At 65.1% G+C, this 15,564-nt stretch overlaps 5 protein-coding genes across 5 annotated transcripts; 3 read left to right on the top strand and 2 right to left on the bottom strand.

The window, feature by feature from the left end:
- Positions 1-6,591: 6,591 nt before the first annotated feature.
- On the bottom strand, positions 6,592-7,401 carry EMIHUDRAFT_119103 (hypothetical protein; the record flags this gene model as incomplete). The annotated part of the gene is made up of 1 exon (XM_005768549.1): positions 6,592-7,401. One exon carries the CDS (start codon positions 7,399-7,401, stop codon positions 6,592-6,594), a length of 810 nt encoding a protein of 269 aa, XP_005768606.1.
- A 2,232-nt stretch (positions 7,402-9,633) lies between these two features.
- Positions 9,634-11,745, bottom strand: EMIHUDRAFT_445463 (hypothetical protein). The gene is made up of 6 exons (XM_005768548.1): positions 11,107-11,745; positions 10,926-10,967; positions 10,757-10,837; positions 10,446-10,548; positions 10,116-10,375; positions 9,634-10,051 (listed from the first exon to the last, which is right to left on the bottom strand). Exons 1-6 carry the CDS (start codon positions 11,674-11,676, stop codon positions 9,797-9,799), a joined length of 1,311 nt encoding a protein of 436 aa, XP_005768605.1. The 5' UTR covers positions 11,677-11,745; the 3' UTR covers positions 9,634-9,796.
- An 896-nt stretch (positions 11,746-12,641) lies between these two features.
- On the top strand, positions 12,642-12,931 carry EMIHUDRAFT_245253 (hypothetical protein; the record flags this gene model as incomplete). The annotated part of the gene is made up of 2 exons (XM_005768547.1): positions 12,642-12,756; positions 12,813-12,931. 2 exons carry the CDS (start codon positions 12,642-12,644, stop codon positions 12,929-12,931), a joined length of 234 nt encoding a protein of 77 aa, XP_005768604.1.
- Positions 12,932-13,156: 225 nt separating this feature from the next.
- Positions 13,157-13,879, top strand: EMIHUDRAFT_245252 (hypothetical protein; the record flags this gene model as incomplete). The annotated part of the gene is made up of 4 exons (XM_005768546.1): positions 13,157-13,312; positions 13,404-13,597; positions 13,666-13,734; positions 13,852-13,879. 4 exons carry the CDS (start codon positions 13,157-13,159, stop codon positions 13,877-13,879), a joined length of 447 nt encoding a protein of 148 aa, XP_005768603.1.
- A 169-nt stretch (positions 13,880-14,048) lies between these two features.
- Positions 14,049-14,618, top strand: EMIHUDRAFT_245251 (hypothetical protein; the record flags this gene model as incomplete). Its single annotated transcript, XM_005768545.1, has 2 exons — positions 14,049-14,169; positions 14,332-14,618. The coding sequence occupies 2 exons, from the start codon at positions 14,049-14,051 to the stop codon at positions 14,616-14,618; spliced, it is 408 nt and encodes a 135-aa protein (XP_005768602.1).
- Between the last annotated feature and the right edge of the window lie 946 nt (positions 14,619-15,564).

Genomic DNA, 15,564 nt, shown 5'->3' with positions numbered 1-15,564 from the left:
AGCTCGCGATATGAGGAGATATGGGGAGATATGGGGGGAGCAGAGGCAAGCTCGAGCTCGAGCGGCGAGCGGCGGCGGGAGAGGGCGGAGCGGGAGGCCCGCTCGCAAGGGCCGCAGGAAGAGGCGTCGTTCGAGGTGCGCGCGGGCGACGTCCTCATCCGTTACTACCCGGAGAAGCGCTCTGCAGACTGCACGCCGCCCGGAGCCGGCGCTGTGGCAGCGGCCGCCCCTCCGCCGCCCTTCTCCCGCCCGCCGCCCGCCTCGCCCCCAAGGCCCTCGCTCTACCCGCCGCCAAGCGGCAGCACGCCTCCGCGCCGGCCCCTGCAGAGGCCTCCCGCCCCGGGACTTGCCGTGCCGGGACTTGCCGTGCCGGCGGAGGCAGCGGCGGCGGAGGCAGCGGCGGCGGAGGCAGCGGTGCCGCGCGCGGCGGAGGCAGCGGTGCCGCGGCGCGACCCGGCGCCGCCGCCGTTTGAGACGCCGCTTCCCGCCTCGCCGCTTACTCTGCCGCCCGCACAGCCGTCCCCGTCCGCCTCGCCGCCCGCACGGCTGCTCCTCTCGCCCGCGCTCCCCCCCCCACAACGGGCGCCGGTGCCGCCTCCCGTATTCGGCTTGGCGCCCGAGTTGGCCGACCCCCGGCAGCCGGTCTCCGAGTGGCCGGGCTGGGCCCAGCTTCGCGCGGAGATCTCGCCCAGCACGCAGCCAGGGCCCGCGTGCGAGTCCTTGCCGCGGCGGCCAGTGTCAGCTGCACGGGCCCTCTCCGCCACCACCTCGCCCGGCCGCAACCCTGCGTCTCCGCCAGGGCTGGCACAAATGCGTCTCGGTGCGGAGGCGCTGCAGGCACGGCTCGACGCGTTGCGCAGACGGCCGGTTGGGTTTGGACAGCCGGTTGGGTTTGGAGAGAGGCGACCCTTCTGTGTCTCTTAGCGCGGACAGACGCTCTCGCTGGCGTCCCTTGTCCCATGCCTGTCTCCGCTGTGCTCCGCCGGGTAGAGCCATACAAGTAGAGAGAGTGTCTCCCAGTAAGCTAAAAGTACGTACAAGTAGCGACACACTTATGCGCGCGCCAGTCGTTAAAAAAGTAATATATCTTTACTTCCAACACCCGGACGTGCCTCCACCGGCACGCCGCTTCCGACAGGGTGATGGAAGGTTCGACGCACCCCCGGACTGGGCGGAGAGATCCCAGGGCACGCTCCTGGGCTGTCCGCCCCGCCCCCACTTGCCCTGACTACACAGGATAGCGTGCCCCGACAAACGGCGACACATAGCGGGGGACACTGCGCCGGGGGGTATGCCTAACTTTGGTGCTTTGTGTGGGTCGCGTTCCCTTGGTAGCTGTGTGGTTGAAGCCCTCGTGCCGCTGGCTTGCCCCTTCCAGCGGCTGGCCCCTCGAGACTGTCGGTGCTTGGCGGGAGGAGGGGGAGAGGGAGGCCCGGTGGGAGGAGAGGGAGAGGGAGGCCCGGTGGCGCGGCGGTGGGAGGGGAGGGAGAGGGAGGCCGCCTTGGGCTCTTCTCCTCCCCCCTCCCTGGGCTCTTCTCCTCTCCCCACCCTGGGCTCTTCTCCCCTCCTCCCTGGTACTCTCGGCCTGATTACCGGAGCGACTGCCGGAGCAGACGCTGGGGGGACACTCGCGCCCGGAGGCGGTACGCACGACCCGGAGGCGTGGGGATGGGGGGGGGCCGCGCCGCCGCCGCCGTGCCGCCTTCTCCCGCTTTGACCTCCCCAGCTGCTTCTCCTCAAACCAACCTGTGAGCTTGCGAGGCGGCGGGGGTGGGAGTGCTCTCGGGCGGCGTGTGCGAGCGCGCGCGGCGCGAGATCTCTGTCGCGAGGGCACGGTGGGTCGGGTGAGTATCTCGCGCGCTCGCACTATTTCACGTTATATCAGGCACTGCCTTTGACGCCTTTGCAAGAACCGCCAGCGGCGGTGGTCGAACCGGTTCGCGGTTCGAGCCGGGACCTTTTGGCTCCCGGTTCGGAACTCGCTTGGAGGGTTGCTTCGCTCTCGCGGAGCGAGCGCGGGCGCGTGGGTGCGTGTGCGCGTGCGCTGCTGCAAGGCGAGGCGAGGCGAGGCGCGGGGCGGCGCGGTGCGGCGAGGCGGGCGGCGGCGGCGCGCGGTCGTTCCTTTTGCCCGGGTGAGGCGTGGCTTGCGCGCCGCGCGGTGATGACGCAGCACGCTGAAAAGTCCTTGGTGAGCCACCACGGTGGCAGCGAGCCAAAGCAAGCCACCTGCCGCATGACGGGTTGACCGACGGCGTCTACTCTATGCGCGCGCCAGTCGTTAGATAACAATGTTGTATATGGTTTTGGCCTTTTGCGCGGCGACGGATGCGCATGGGGGCATCCCCTGTCGCCTGACGCGTACTGTTAAAAAAAGTAACAATACAGGGTTCGCGAGGGGGGTCGCCGAGGCGCCGAGGGCGCGCGGGGAAGCTCGCAGGGCGTTGGGGTAGCTATGCCTCACGTGCAGCGCCGACGGTCGGGGTCGGCGGAGCACGCCAGCGGCAGGAGAGCGCCTGGGTCCCAGTGGGACCCGGGTCCCAATATTCGTTCCGGTCCCATTCGGGTCCCATTTGCGATTGACATGTCACAGTACCAGTTGCAAAATGTCACACACATATGGGCCTTTATGTCACGGGACGTACGCGGGGGCAAGCAAGGGGATTGAGGACTGGCGATTCACATGGAGGGTGCCCACCGCGGCGGACGCCGCGTGAAGGGTGGCGTCGTGGGCAGCAAAAGCGAGGCGAGCGCGCGACAGAAGCGTGCGCAGTGTGGCGCTGCGGCGTCGGGCCGGCGAGGGCAAGCCGTGCAGATTGCCCGTGCAAAGGTAGCGGAAGCTTCGAGCGAGGATAAGGCTGTCGAGGAGGAGGTAGCGCGAGCGATGCAGCAAGGCAATGGCCTCGTGCAGGCGACGCTTGAGCACCTCGAGACGGCTGAGCGGTCGTGGGATAGGTTCGTCGAGCTGGGCGGCGAGGTGATTGACGGGTATCCGAGCGAGGTGCAGGTGGTCAAGTACATGTCGAAGATGTCGCGAGCGGCAGCGCATGTGTCTCGCGCAGCGCGGGGTGCGGCGCAAGGGCGTGCAGAAAAATGCGGTTCGCAACTACGTCGCTGAGATGGCCAACAACCTTTGGCAGACAAAGTACCCCGGGTTCGGCGAGCTGAGCGTGGCAGCGCGGCGTGAGTACTGGTCGACGATCTTCCGGGCGTACAAAGCCATGTACGCGTCCGCGTCCGCGCCAGCTGCGACCATGGAGGACGAGGAGCGCGCAGAGCAGCTTGTGGCGCAGACCGAGGAGGTGTACAAGCGGCAGCACGTGTACCGCACGGAAATCTTCCAGCTGCAGGACCTCTTCATCGGCGAGCAGGAGAGCATCGAGAGCGTGCACGAGGACCTCATTACGCATTCGGCGTTGGCCATCATGCAGAGCTCGGCGGCACGCATCGGCATGATGGCGAAGACGCGGCACGATGAGCGCACCGTGCGATGGAAGAAGGAGAACCCGCTGCGCGTGCGTGATGTGGTGAGCGCGCGACGCAGCGACGGGATGCGTGGTGTTTGTGAGCCGCTCTAACGACGCGTGCCGTCGCGCTCTCAGGTGCACAAGGTGCGCAAGCTCGTGTTGACAAAGGCCACGGGCGTGTGCGCTGGCGAGGCGACGTCACAGATGCAGCTCAACTGGCGACGGGTGAAGAAGGAGTACTTCTCGTGCACAGGGTGTGAGAGAGATACAGGATAGAGCATATAGGCGGCGAACACACTACTTGATGCAGAGAAGTCTTAAAGCCGTAGCTTCCAAGTGCTCCAAGTGCGCCTCCCAAGGGCGCGCGATACATGTGCACACACAGCTATGGAAACAACGTTTTTTCTTTCGAGAGCGCACATTTCGGGACAGTAGTCAGTACGAGCGGGCCGATGTGAGTTGAGTGACATTCATTCCACATTCGGAACAGGCGAAAGAGACATAAGTGTGTATATATATGTACGATATACGGCGGGCGGGGCAGGGGGCGGGGACGGGGTACGTCGGGGATTTGAGTTCCTCGGGGCTGGCCGGCCGACCTCGTTCGCGCTTCAGAGTGCTGGGGCCCGCTCGCCACGCTCTTCGGGTCACGAGCTCTCACGGGTCTCCCCCGTACCTCCACCCGACCCACCGCCCACGCCGCCGCCGCCCGCACACCCCCGGCTACCGCAGCTCAGCGCGCAGCCCGCCCTGAGCCACGTCCGTCGAAGTTGCCTGATTTTGCACGTAAAACACATGGGGCGAAGCCTGATTAGCATCACACACAATACGCGAGACACGCCTGACGGAAAGTACGTGTACGACTTGTCAATCATAATCTCTAGAGACGGGCCACGCTCGCGGCGGCCGGCGCCAGCGACGCTGTCCCCTGGCTCTAGGCGAATGAGGCGTCCTCGCTAATCGATCGTGTGTGCACCCGCTCAAGCGAGCCGTATCTCGCATGCTTGATGACGCGCTGCGCGTAGAGGTCGCCTGAGGCAAGGTGGCGGCAGCCTCAGTGTGCGCGAGCAGGCCTCATCAGATCGAGGGCACCGCCCTCACCAATCCAAAGAGTCGCGGGGATGGCGAGGAAGACGAGGAGAAATATGATGAAGGGCGCGCCGTTCGCGTACCTAGAGCGCGGAGAACCACGCCTCGAGGCGACCCTGCGACCGCTTCCCCGATGAGGGCGACGCACTTTCCCTTTGAGCGCCGGCAGTGCTCGCCGCAGCCGCCGGCACCGACAAAGGTGTCGTCGTCGTCGTGCCGGTGAGATCTCCCCGTGGCGTGCTCGTCGCCGGAGGTATTGCTCCCGTGCGGGTCCGGATCCAGCGCTGCCGTGCTGGCACCTGCCGTGCTGGTCGAGGACGCGTCTCTGCTGGCGCTTCGTGCTGCCCGCGGGCGCCGATACAGAAGTGGCGGCAGCGGCGGCGGCGGCGGCGCTGCCACCAGAGCCGACCAGAGCCACATCGGTGGCGGCGGCGGCGGCGGCAAGCGCGGCGGCGGTGGTGACCTGCGGCTGAATATCGCAATGGGTCTTGCCTGTGCCCCGAGAAGAGCGAAAATCACGGCGAGCGGTGGCAGCCAAGCTGCGAGGCCAGTCATACGCAGGTGTTCTGCGACGTTCAAAAGGGGCGCCACGTGGCGATCACGCGATTACTGGGTGGTGGTGCCACCAGGAAGCGACAGCAGTACTTGCGCCTCGCGCCGCCGCCGCCGCCGCCTGCGCCTCGCGCCCACCTGCAAAGTTGAGATATAAAAAAAGCGGGTTCACCACGTACGGATCATGTAGTCCCCACAATCGCGGTCGTGGGATCACTTGTCATGTGAGAGAGTGCGTTGTGTTCTTGTTTTCTATCCGCTTTCCCTCTTTCTTCAGACCGACCTCTCCTGCGGCCCGCCTTTAGCGCGAGCCGGCTAGCCTCAACTCTAACACTCACACGTCATTTGGGGCCTGGAGCTAGCCTCCAACGCTGCGGCTGGCAACGAGAGCCCCGCGCAGTCAGCAGGCTGCCGCTCCGGTCGGAACCCCTCCTGACCTCTCCTGCGCGCCAAATTCTTTCGTGCGGCTCTGGGCCGGCGCGGGGGCCCCCGGAGGCACCGTGCGCCGCGCCGCAGTGCGGCGAACGGGGCCCCGGCTCTATTAGTCTCTATTAGCACCGAATTCCCGAATAAAGGTTAAATAGAGGGCAGATTTGGAGATATCTCGAGAAGTACATACAGACAGACCCTCCAACCATCAGAAAACTCCGACCTGATCGGTCGTACTGACCGCCGACAGATCACTCCAGACAGCAGACAGGCTGCCGACGTCTGCACGCGGCCGGCCGGGCGAGAGGCTTGAAACGATCCGACCCTGCGACCCTGACGCGCTGCTGCTCTAGCTATCAGCCATGCACTGCTGGCTGCTGCCACAATGTGCGACCTGTGCTGGCCCACTTGGCGGCCTTCCCGGTCAGTGGTGAGGCGCAGTTCAGAGCTGTCGATGGCGCAATGCCGCACTGGTCCCACATCGGTGACACGAGACCACCACGTTTGCCGGTCCAAGAGAGAGGCACCGGCGCTGTGTCCTGAGAAGTGCGTGGTCCCTCTTGACAGCCCATGCGCGCGAGGCTGTGTAGGCATAGCCTCGAGAGTGCCAGCAGCCAATCCGAGGCAGTTTGTGACGCGCATTGCGCCAGAAGCGTGCACGCGCTGGAAGGACACCTTCCTTCTGGCCGTACGATCAGGTCGTCACTGAATGCTTGATACTAAGGCCGCGAGCTATGCAGGTGATCAACTGTGCATCATGGCACGGTCAGCAGCGCCGACAGGCTGTCGCAAGGCGTGATAGCATGGCCGCAAGTATACGGGCCCCGAATTCCCATGAAATTGAAAACAAGTAAAACATCGCAAAAAAGAAACCCCAAAAATCGGCGCTTGCGGCGAACCATGGGACCCCATCTCACCCCGCATGGACACCCTCTGGGGACCCCGCGCCGGCCCAGAGTCGTGCGGCCTGCGGGCCGCTTTTTTGTTCCCATCCGTCCCTGGGTCCCTGCTCCCTCGTCGGAGACTTTTTCGTTTTTGTTTCTTTTTCGTCCTTTCCTCACACTGCGTCGCGACACGGCGGCGGGTGCCCCCGCGCGGCCTCGGCCTCGAGGTGGCGGCCGAGCTCGGTGAGGCGCACGCTCCCGTCCGCGGCCACGAGCAGGCGGCTCTGGTAGCCCGAGATGGTGGGCGCGATGTGCTCCTCGAAAAAGGAGGCGCGGTCCGACCCGAAGGTGAAGCACAGGTACACGTGCGGCGCCGCCGCGCCGCCCGCAGACGCGCCGGGCTCCGTCGAGTGATAGAAGTGCGATCCGAAAACGATCGCCTCGCCGAGCCTGTATCGGTACTGCGCGAGCCCCCCGTCGCCGCCGCCCACTCCACCCGCGACCGCCTCGCGCGCCGCGGAGGCCTCGTACAGCAGCTGGAAGTCGTCGACGCCAGAGTAATCCTCGAGCGGCGCGAGCAGCGTGAAGGCATTCGTGCCCACGCCGTCGCCCCAGTCGACGTGCAGGTTGGCCGACGCGCAGCGCGAGCGAACGACGTAGAAGGACGAGTAGAGCCGGATGCCCTCGTCGCAGTCCACCAGAGGCCGGACCGCGTCGGCGACACCCGACAGGTCAAAGATCTTCCGAAAGGCCTCCCACGTCGGCATGTCGTCGACGCTGATCCACGCCAGGTCGGAGGAGTGCCTCTTGCTCTCGTCAGTCGAAGAGCCTCCACGCATCACGAAGAAGTTGCCGTACGCAGAGCGAAGCTGCGAGCACGGCACGGGCTGCGCCTCGAGATCCTCGATCAAATTGCGCTCCAGGTGTGGCCGGATCGCGCCGTCGAAGGCAGCACGCGCCGCGTCCAGCGCCGCCGCCGGCATGGGCAGCCGGACCACGTTCGGTGCGGCGATGCGGCGGTCAAGATGGAGAACTCTGGGCGCATCGCGGAGTGCTGAGCAAACTGCGGGACACGGCGCGAGCGGCGGCGCTGGCCGTCGCGCGGCGACGAGCGAGAGCATATACAGGTGTGTATATGACAGCCAGTATGACAGCCAGTATGACAGCCAGGACAGCAGGCGTCGTCGGGGCGCTGAAGACGCGAAGCGGATGCGAAAAACAAGAAAAACGTGAAGCGAAACTCCACACAGCATGGGCAGCAAGTGAGTATTATTGATACGAAACCACGACGACACACACCAGTCGACTCGCATCGGTTCCCTCCATTAACGGCGGAGCTATTCTCGCGCCCACACCACCTGGCTCCAACGTGGACACGCCCATAGCTGGGGACACTACTAGGTCATGCATGGCATCAGAAGTTTTATCTCTGGGCCCCGAAACGCATCTCTAGCAGCGTCGTTACGCATGCGCCCTCCCCTCCTGGGCGCATGCGCCTCACATCTCGCCAGAGCATAAAGCCCTTGGTGTGCAGCGAGACGAGTTTTTCACCATCACCGCGAGCAGCAAGCCGCCCGCCGCAAACAGCCGGAGGCATCGCCACGGCACTGACTGCGCCGCGATCCCGCACCCGTCGACGAAGCTCCCCCCGCGGAAGACCGCGCGTAGCGACGCCTTGACGATTTTGTTGTCGAGATGAGCGCGCTCGACACACACACACACACACACACACACACACACACACACACACAGCATGGGCAGCCTCAGAACCCGAACCCGAGCCGGCTCCCTTCCGCGACACGGGATGGCAGGCACGACTCGGCAACCGCGAGCCCCTCACTCCCCCAAAATAAATAAATAGAGCAGTCATCTCCAGGGAGAGATGGGCGACGCACACGAACACAGAGGGACAGTGCGCACCCCGCCCCGCTCGCAGGGCGTGCATCACACAGGTGGACTGTGTGACTCCTCGGGTTTCTGGGACTCACTCCCCCAATCCCATTCGAGCAGCCGAGTTTTTTCTTTTTTTGTTCGCAGTGTCTGTGGCAGTGCCTGCTCTCTCCGCTCACACATCAGGGTCGTTCGAGGAAGATCCGCTTGCCGGCCTCCGTCACAACACTCCTCACCGCCATTCATGGCGAACCTCCCGCTCACTCTGCCCGAGCTGTCGCCTCCGCTGCCGCCCAGCTGGTACGAGGCGCCGTTTGTCATCCGCTCAGAGCCGGCCTCATTGCCCGGTGCCTCGCTCGACGCCCTCGAGCACCTCTCCTCCAGCTGGCGCGCCCATGCCGAGTTTTACCCTCGCGGTGCGCGCTCCGCAGCCGCGTCCGCGCTGCGGCTCGCGCCGCGCAGATCGCTGCGCCGGCTGAGGCAGGGCGATGCGTCGGGTGCATACGCGCTGCTGCCGGTGCCGCCACGCCGCTGGCCGCAGCTCCTCGCCGCCGCGGGCGTGGAAGAGCCGCCCTTTGTGGCCGAGGCGCGCCGCCGGCCGGAGGAGGAGTGCGCGTCGGCGGTCGGCCACGCCAACGTGAGCGCGCGGTTCGAGCGCGAGCTGCGGTGGCGGCTGCTTATCGTCGGCGGCGGGCCGGGCGCGGGGATGCATCTGCATGCCGACCACCCTCCCGCGTCGGCGTGGCACGTGCAGCTGCGCGGCCGAAAGGCGTGGACGCTCTGCCCGCCGAACCAGACGCGAGGCGGCGGCTGTCTCGAGGCGACGCTCGGCCCTCGCGACCAGCTCTTCTTCCCGCGCGGCTGGAGACATGCGACCGCCACCCTCGACGCCGGGTCCGCCTCCGCGTCACGCCTCCTCGTCACGCCACCGGACGCGCCCCTCTTCGGAGCCGCCGTGCAGGACCACTGCACGCGCGGGCTCGCGCTGAGCCGCGGCTCGTACGAGGTGTTGTGCGCCGCGCTTGCGCCCTGCCTAAGGCGGCTCATGGCGGGGCAGTGGACGCAGGATGGCCTCGACTCGCAACGGGCCGACAGCGCGAGGATACTTGCCTGATGAGACTTGCCTGATGACGATTGACGTTTGAGCTAGGAGTGGCCAGTCAATTTCCTGCCAGTCTCCGCCAGCGGCGCAGCGCCACTATCAATCGTGCTTCATCCTTCATGCATCAAGGCGTCGGCGCTCGGCGGGGGTGTCCCCGCAGTTTGGTGTTTGCCGGCCTCGCCCGGCCTGGGCACCTCTTCCTCTACCCTGTCTACGCGACTCGTGAACGTGATATGTGTATTATTGCGCACCAAACGTAATTTTGGCATGCGTCCCATGCGTGTCGACCATCGCGAGATGTGAGACGAGGGCCTGGCGCCTTCTCAGCCCGGCTGACATCTCTCGCCCGCCCGCGCGGCGCCGCGGCTACCGCACAACGCTAGTCGCTACATCTTTGCAGGGTCAAAATTGGCCTGCTTGCGGATGGTGCCCGGCCGGAACCACTCGGTGAGCTCAAAGACGTCCTTCCACTCGAGCTTCTCCTTGGACGCCTCGGCCGCGGAGACGCCCGCGCTCGTCGCGTCCGCGGGGCACGAGTTGTCGATCTGCGCGAGCTGCGCCGGATCGAGCTTGGCGCTCCGCATCGCCGCGTCGATCTCGGCGCGCATCTTCTGCCCGCCCGGCCGCTCGAGCGCGTCCGCCTGCTCGCAGCCAGGGGCGTGAAGAGCGCGCCGCCCCCCCGGCTCTGCAGCGCCCCCGCTCGACCTGCTGCGTAAAGACGAATGCGCCGTCGTACGGCCCCTGCTGCGTGTCGCCGCGGTACGCGACGACGCGGTAGCCGTCGCCCTTGCCGATGAGGTACCAGTCCTCGTGGAAGGTGAGGCCGAACATCTTGCCCTCCACCACCAGGTTGGCGCCGCCCGAGCGGCCCGCCCCCGCCACGAGCTTCTCCTTGAAGTTGTTTTGCCACGAGCCGGCGCCGCTCGGCTTAGGGACGCGAAAGAGGATGTCGTTGTCGAGCGACCCTGCGGGGGGGGGGGGAGGGGGGGTTGTCGAAGGGGCGAAGTCTCCTCTACATCTCGACTCAATCTCGACTCAATCTCGACTCAATCTCGGTTGTGCGCGCGCCGTCGGCGGCGGCGGTAAAGGTGTTGGACTGGCACGGGTAGTTGTCGTACTTTGGGTTGTAGCCGAGCACCTGGGTAGAGGGAGAGGGCCGGAGGGGGAGTGCCGGCCTGGCGCTGCAGCAGGCTGCGGTGAGGCTGTGGAGTCTCGAGGGGCGCGGAGCGAAGAGGGCGACGCGTCCGCGCCTTGAAGCACGTGCGCAGGTCGGAGCGTCTGTGGAGTCTGTGGGGTCTGTGGGGAGCCTGTGCGGTGTCTGTGGAGGTGTGTCCAGTCTCAGAGACGTGCTGCGCCTTGAACCACTTGCCCTCGAGGTCGGAGGGCTTGAACGAGCCGACGACGGGCGGCGGGTTGGCGTAGAAGGCCTGGCCAGGCGGCAGGCGGGCGGTCAACGGCGGGCGGGCGGCCGGGCGGGGAAGGGGGTGCAGGGTCGGGTGGCGGGGTTGGGGCGGCCTGCGTGTCCTGCTGGACGCCGGTGGAGACGCACTCCTCCTCCTACGCGAGGCAAGACCCGAGAGGGCTCAAGGGGGGGGGGGGGGCTCGCCGCCCGACGGCGCACTCGCCCTACTCGAGCGTGCACGCGATGCTAACAAAGACCACGACTAGTATCGAGGTCTCTGAGTAGTATGGAGGCCTCGAGTGTGCACGCGAGCCAGGCGTTGAGCTTCTCCGACCCAAACCTCGCAAAGCACTGCGTCGCGCAGAGCTGCTCGCCGCGGCAGTTGCCGAGGCAGGTGATGCCCTTGAGGCAGGCGGGGTTGGTGAAGCACGCCTGGGTCGGCTCCTTGCACTGGTTGAAGAAGCACGAGGGGTCCGCCTTCATCTTGCCGCCCTGCTCCGCAAACTCCTCAAACCCGGCGGTCGAGGAGAACTCCGCCGCGGTCCGGGTGGCGACGTCGGCGGCGAGCGCCGCGGGCGCCGGAGGCAGCAGCAGCGAAGAGGAGGCGATGGCGAGCGTCGCGGCAGCGTTCGGAAGCCACGGCGTGGCTCTCCGCCTGCTGCTGCCGTGACCAACGCTGCTGCCGACGCTGCTGCCGACGCTGCTGGCGACGCTGCTGCCGACGCTGCTGCCGCTGCTGCTGCTGCAAGGCGACGGACGATGGTGTGCGGACGCGGCTGCGCCTTGCAACGCGATTGCACCTCGCGCGAACGCGAGGCAGAGGAGCAGGACGCGATGCCGTGGTGAGAATTTCAGCATGGGCATCCCAAGCAAGAAGTGGGATTGCACAGCAGTACCACAAACTGGGGTGAGCAACCTCGGAGAGGCCCAGTGCCTAGGCGCAGAGATGAACACAAAAAAAGAAGAAAGCACGCGGGCAAGGGAGAACAGAAAAACAGGTGGGGACCCTGTCCTTCTCCCACCCCTCGTTTGGCGTGCCCGTTTTATTTATTTATTTATGAACAAACAGAGGAGAGCGAAGAAAAAAATCTTTTTATAGGGGCGCGGGTGAGAGAGATTTTTATTAATTAATTAACTTCCTTCTTCTTCGCGGGTGCGGAGTGTGCGGTGCGGTGCGGATGTGTGCGTGTCAAGTGGCTACAGCAAGTGACCATCCGGCTGTATTTATTAAGGTCCGACAGGTTCGGCACCGGGCACCGCCTCGGTAGGATTCCTACACAAAATGCGCGCCGCCGCCTGCGCGCGGAATATTACAGATCACAGATCACTACACAACAAACACAAAAACCTGCTAAAAATGTTCGTAAGAGCTACATACACTGAAAATCTCTCTCTCTCTCTACACAAAGGCCGCACCCGTAATCTGTTCTCAGGAGGTGTTGTTCACACCTACCCAACCTTGCAGAAGAAGAAAAACAAGCGTTCTTCAGAGCGCACCGTAATCTATCTGTGTGTTGCCGATGCTTTGCCGCAGCCATAGCCATGCCTAGGCTGATTGTGCTGTCGGCGAGGCAGCGGGCGCTTGCGTGCGTGTACACGGCACGAATGGAAGATGCCGCGCACACACCCTAGCCATAGGATACACGTGATGCGGGTTGCCGCTCTACTAGAAGATGCCGTGCACACAGCCTAGCCATTAGGATGCACGTGATGCGGGTCACCGCTCATACTAGTGGCCAAGAGTGAGGCTGTCCGTCTCGACCGAAATGTGAGTGCCCCCGCAGGTTGTCTTGATCGACATGCTTGGTCAGGCGCTAACCCTCCCCGTCATGCCGTTCTACGCACAGCAGCTGGGCGCCCGGCCGCACGAACTGGGAAGCATTTTTGCGGCATTCGCCATTACGCAGGCCTTGCCGCCAGGCGCCAAGTTGCTCCACCTGGCAAGTGAGGTTTCTGCCGCGTGTCGTAGGTGCTATCTCAGGCGTGGATGGGGTGGGCAGGCGACCGTTTCGGTCGGCGGGTCGTACTCATCGCAGCCGCCGTTGGGCCGGCCATCGGCTTTGCCGTCTCTGCCTTCTCATGGTCCTATTACTCCCTGATCCTGGCGCGCGAGGAGTGATTGAGGGCAACACCGCCATTGCCCGACATGGCTGGCTGTTCTTATAGGCTCGTGCACTCCACGGCCTCGTCTCGGGCTGCATGGCGACCGCCAACGCCTACGTTGCGGAGATCGTGCTCGGCGCCACCCGCAGGCCCTCGCACCTGTGACCACAGCGCCGATTCACGCCAATCTGAACAGGTGCCGCCCGACCAGCGCGCGCATCTGATGGCGGGGCTAGGCGCGATGACGGGCGTCTCGTTTCTCTTCGGGCCGCCCATCGGCGCAGGCCTCGCCAACTTGGGCGGCGTCACCGCCCCGTTCCTCGTTGGCAGCGCCACCTCCGTCTGTGCGGCCGCCGTCGCCTTCTTCAACCTTCTGTCGCCCTCGCGGCTCAAGGAGGTGAATAGGATTTTAGCGCCTTCCTTCTTCTGGCCAAGAAGGTGCTCAAGCGCTCCTCTAACTACTAAGTACCGGAGCTGCCCATCATTAGGTCGAGAAGCTGGCTGAGACCTCCCGGGCGGCAGGTCTCCGGCTGCGCATGTCCTCGTTGCTGCTTGGTGGGGAGGCTCGGAAGGGCGCCAAGGGCGGCGGCGCCCTCACGAAGCTCCTCGAGCACAACGAGGAGGCGGCCGAGCGGCCGTCGGGGACCGTGGTGGACAAGCGGACGGGGTGGGGCGGCTGGCGGTAGAGCGACTCCCGCCGAGGAGGGCTGAGTGGGCGCGACGAATATTGGCTATTGACTCAATTCTCAGGCAGAGCGACGCCAAGGAGGCCGAGTGGCGCGCGATCTGGCTCATCTCCGCCACGGTTACCTTCTCGCGGTTCGCTGTCCATGACCCGACCACGACACGTCCACGACACGTCGTGCAAGTCCACAGGCAGCCTTCCTCACGATGAGCGGATCGACGATGATGACCTGCACGGCGCTCTTCCTGCAGGAGCGGCTCAGCGCGAGACTGTGGCTAGATGTCGGATACATCGGCCACATTTGGGCTGGATCTCGGCCATAAGCTGCCCGGCTACCTCTACAGGAGCGGCTTGGCTGGGGCAACCTCGAGATGGGATTCGTCATGGGTGTTTCGTCGGGGAGGCCGCGCCCCTTCGCCCCCTCGTCAGGGTCGGAGAGGCCAGAGTAATGGAAGTAGGCGCGCAGGGCGTGGTTGGCGTTGGCGTGCAGGTCATCGCCTTCCCGCGCTGTCAGACCCACTTTGGCGTGCAGGGCACTGCCGTGCTCTCGTCCGTCGTCCTGGCGCTCGGTCAGTTCTCCCTCTCCCTCCTCCACCTGCTGCCGCTCGACGGACGGCGGACCTTGGGGTACTGCTGCGCGCAGACCCTGTTTGCCCTCGGCTGCTCTCACGAGATCGATCGCCTCTTTGTGAACAGCGGCCCTTCACACGGCCGTGCCGTCATTTCTTTAGGCTACATCCTCTCTTGCTCGATCGTCTCGCCCGCCCTCGCGGAGCGCGCAGGCAGCAGCAATTTGGGCCAGGTCTGTGTGGCCCAACTCGGCGTCCCGATTCGGTTCAAGTTGTCAAAGATTGCCCGCTGGCAGGTGGTCTCGCTCGGCGCCGTCTGCATGGGAGTCGGCCGCGTTATCGGGCCGATTCTGCTCGGAGGCCTGTTTGAGCTGTCGCCGGACCTCCCATACTTCGTCGCGGGCATCCTCGCCACCGTCGCGGGCGCAGCCGGCTCGCCCACCTCCTAAAGTGGAATGTTTCCAGAGCTTTCTAGAGCCTCCTTGCAGGTGCCGGCTGGCTCGCCAGCTTCCTCCTCTATGGCCGGAGCCGCGATCTGGCCTCGCGCCGGCCCTGTTTCGGGGCCTGTTCTGAATCTGCAGCAACTTTCCTGTAGGAAGCGCGACACGGTCATCTCGAATCGATCGAAGCGCGCGCGCAAGGAAAAGCGGGCCCAGGTCATCCAAATCGCTGTGGTGGGGCATTCTCGGGTGTCTATGCGAGGAGCTCCGTTTCCCGTTGTGTTGCGGAGGGCCCGAGGAGGAGGCACCGTTCGTGGACGTCACGATTCGGATACAAGGCGGGCGTCAGCACAAGCCAGTCCACCGCATCCACCGGTGGTTCGGCACGCCGCGCACGTTCCTCACCACCAACGGTCAGTTCAAGTTCGCCTTCTCCATCGAGGAGGAAGGGCTCGTATCCGTCACTCTCAAGATGGGCAAGGGTGCGCTTTAGCACCACAGAGCTCGAACGTTGCCATCAAGGTAGCCTCCCTAGGCCGCTCGAATCCACACCGGCCATGGCTTCTGCCAGCAAACGTAGCTCACCCGCTCGTCGTCGCCTCCAGACGAGGACCTCTGGGGCAGAGTCATCGGCGGGACGGTGCGCAACATACCCCACCGTTTCTGCGGTGACACACCTCCGTGTCTCCAGCTTCCCTGATGTAGCGCCACTGTTGAATTCTCAACGTTGTCCTCCCGCATGACACCACCAGTCTCGTCCCCTCGCTCGGCCCTGCAGGGGGCGGCAAACGCCACAGGGCGGGCGCGGTTTGTCACCGGAGGAGTGGAGGGGTTCCATGTCGTCGGCGTGGAGAAGAACCGGAAAGAGACACCGGAAGGAGGCAGGCCGACGCCGGGTGCCGAAATCGCTGACTATACCTGGGGCCGCGCAAATACCCCCGTGCTGAAATGCGAC

The sequence above is a fragment of the Emiliania huxleyi genome (assembly GCF_000372725.1).
Source record: "Emiliania huxleyi CCMP1516 unplaced genomic scaffold EMIHUscaffold_453, whole genome shotgun sequence".
In the NCBI taxonomy this organism is placed as follows: Eukaryota; Haptophyta; order Isochrysidales; family Noelaerhabdaceae; genus Emiliania; species Emiliania huxleyi.
The sequence above is the reverse complement of the archived record's forward strand: the minus strand, read 5'-3'. Positions and strand labels throughout refer to the sequence as shown.

Bases quoted from the DNA above. Each gene is read 5' to 3' on its own strand.
- EMIHUDRAFT_445463 (XM_005768548.1), bottom strand. From the start codon at position 11,676: ATGCCCATGCTGAAATTCTCACCACGGCATCGCGTCCTGCTCCTCTGC. The intron at 10,968-11,106 runs GCCTCCATACTA...TGCCTCGCGTAG, and splicing joins GGCTCGCGTGCACACTCGAG to GAGGAGGAGTGCGTCTCCAC. The intron at 10,052-10,115 runs GTCGAGCGGGGG...GGCTGCGAGCAG, and splicing joins CATTCGTCTTTACGCAGCAG to GCGGACGCGCTCGAGCGGCC.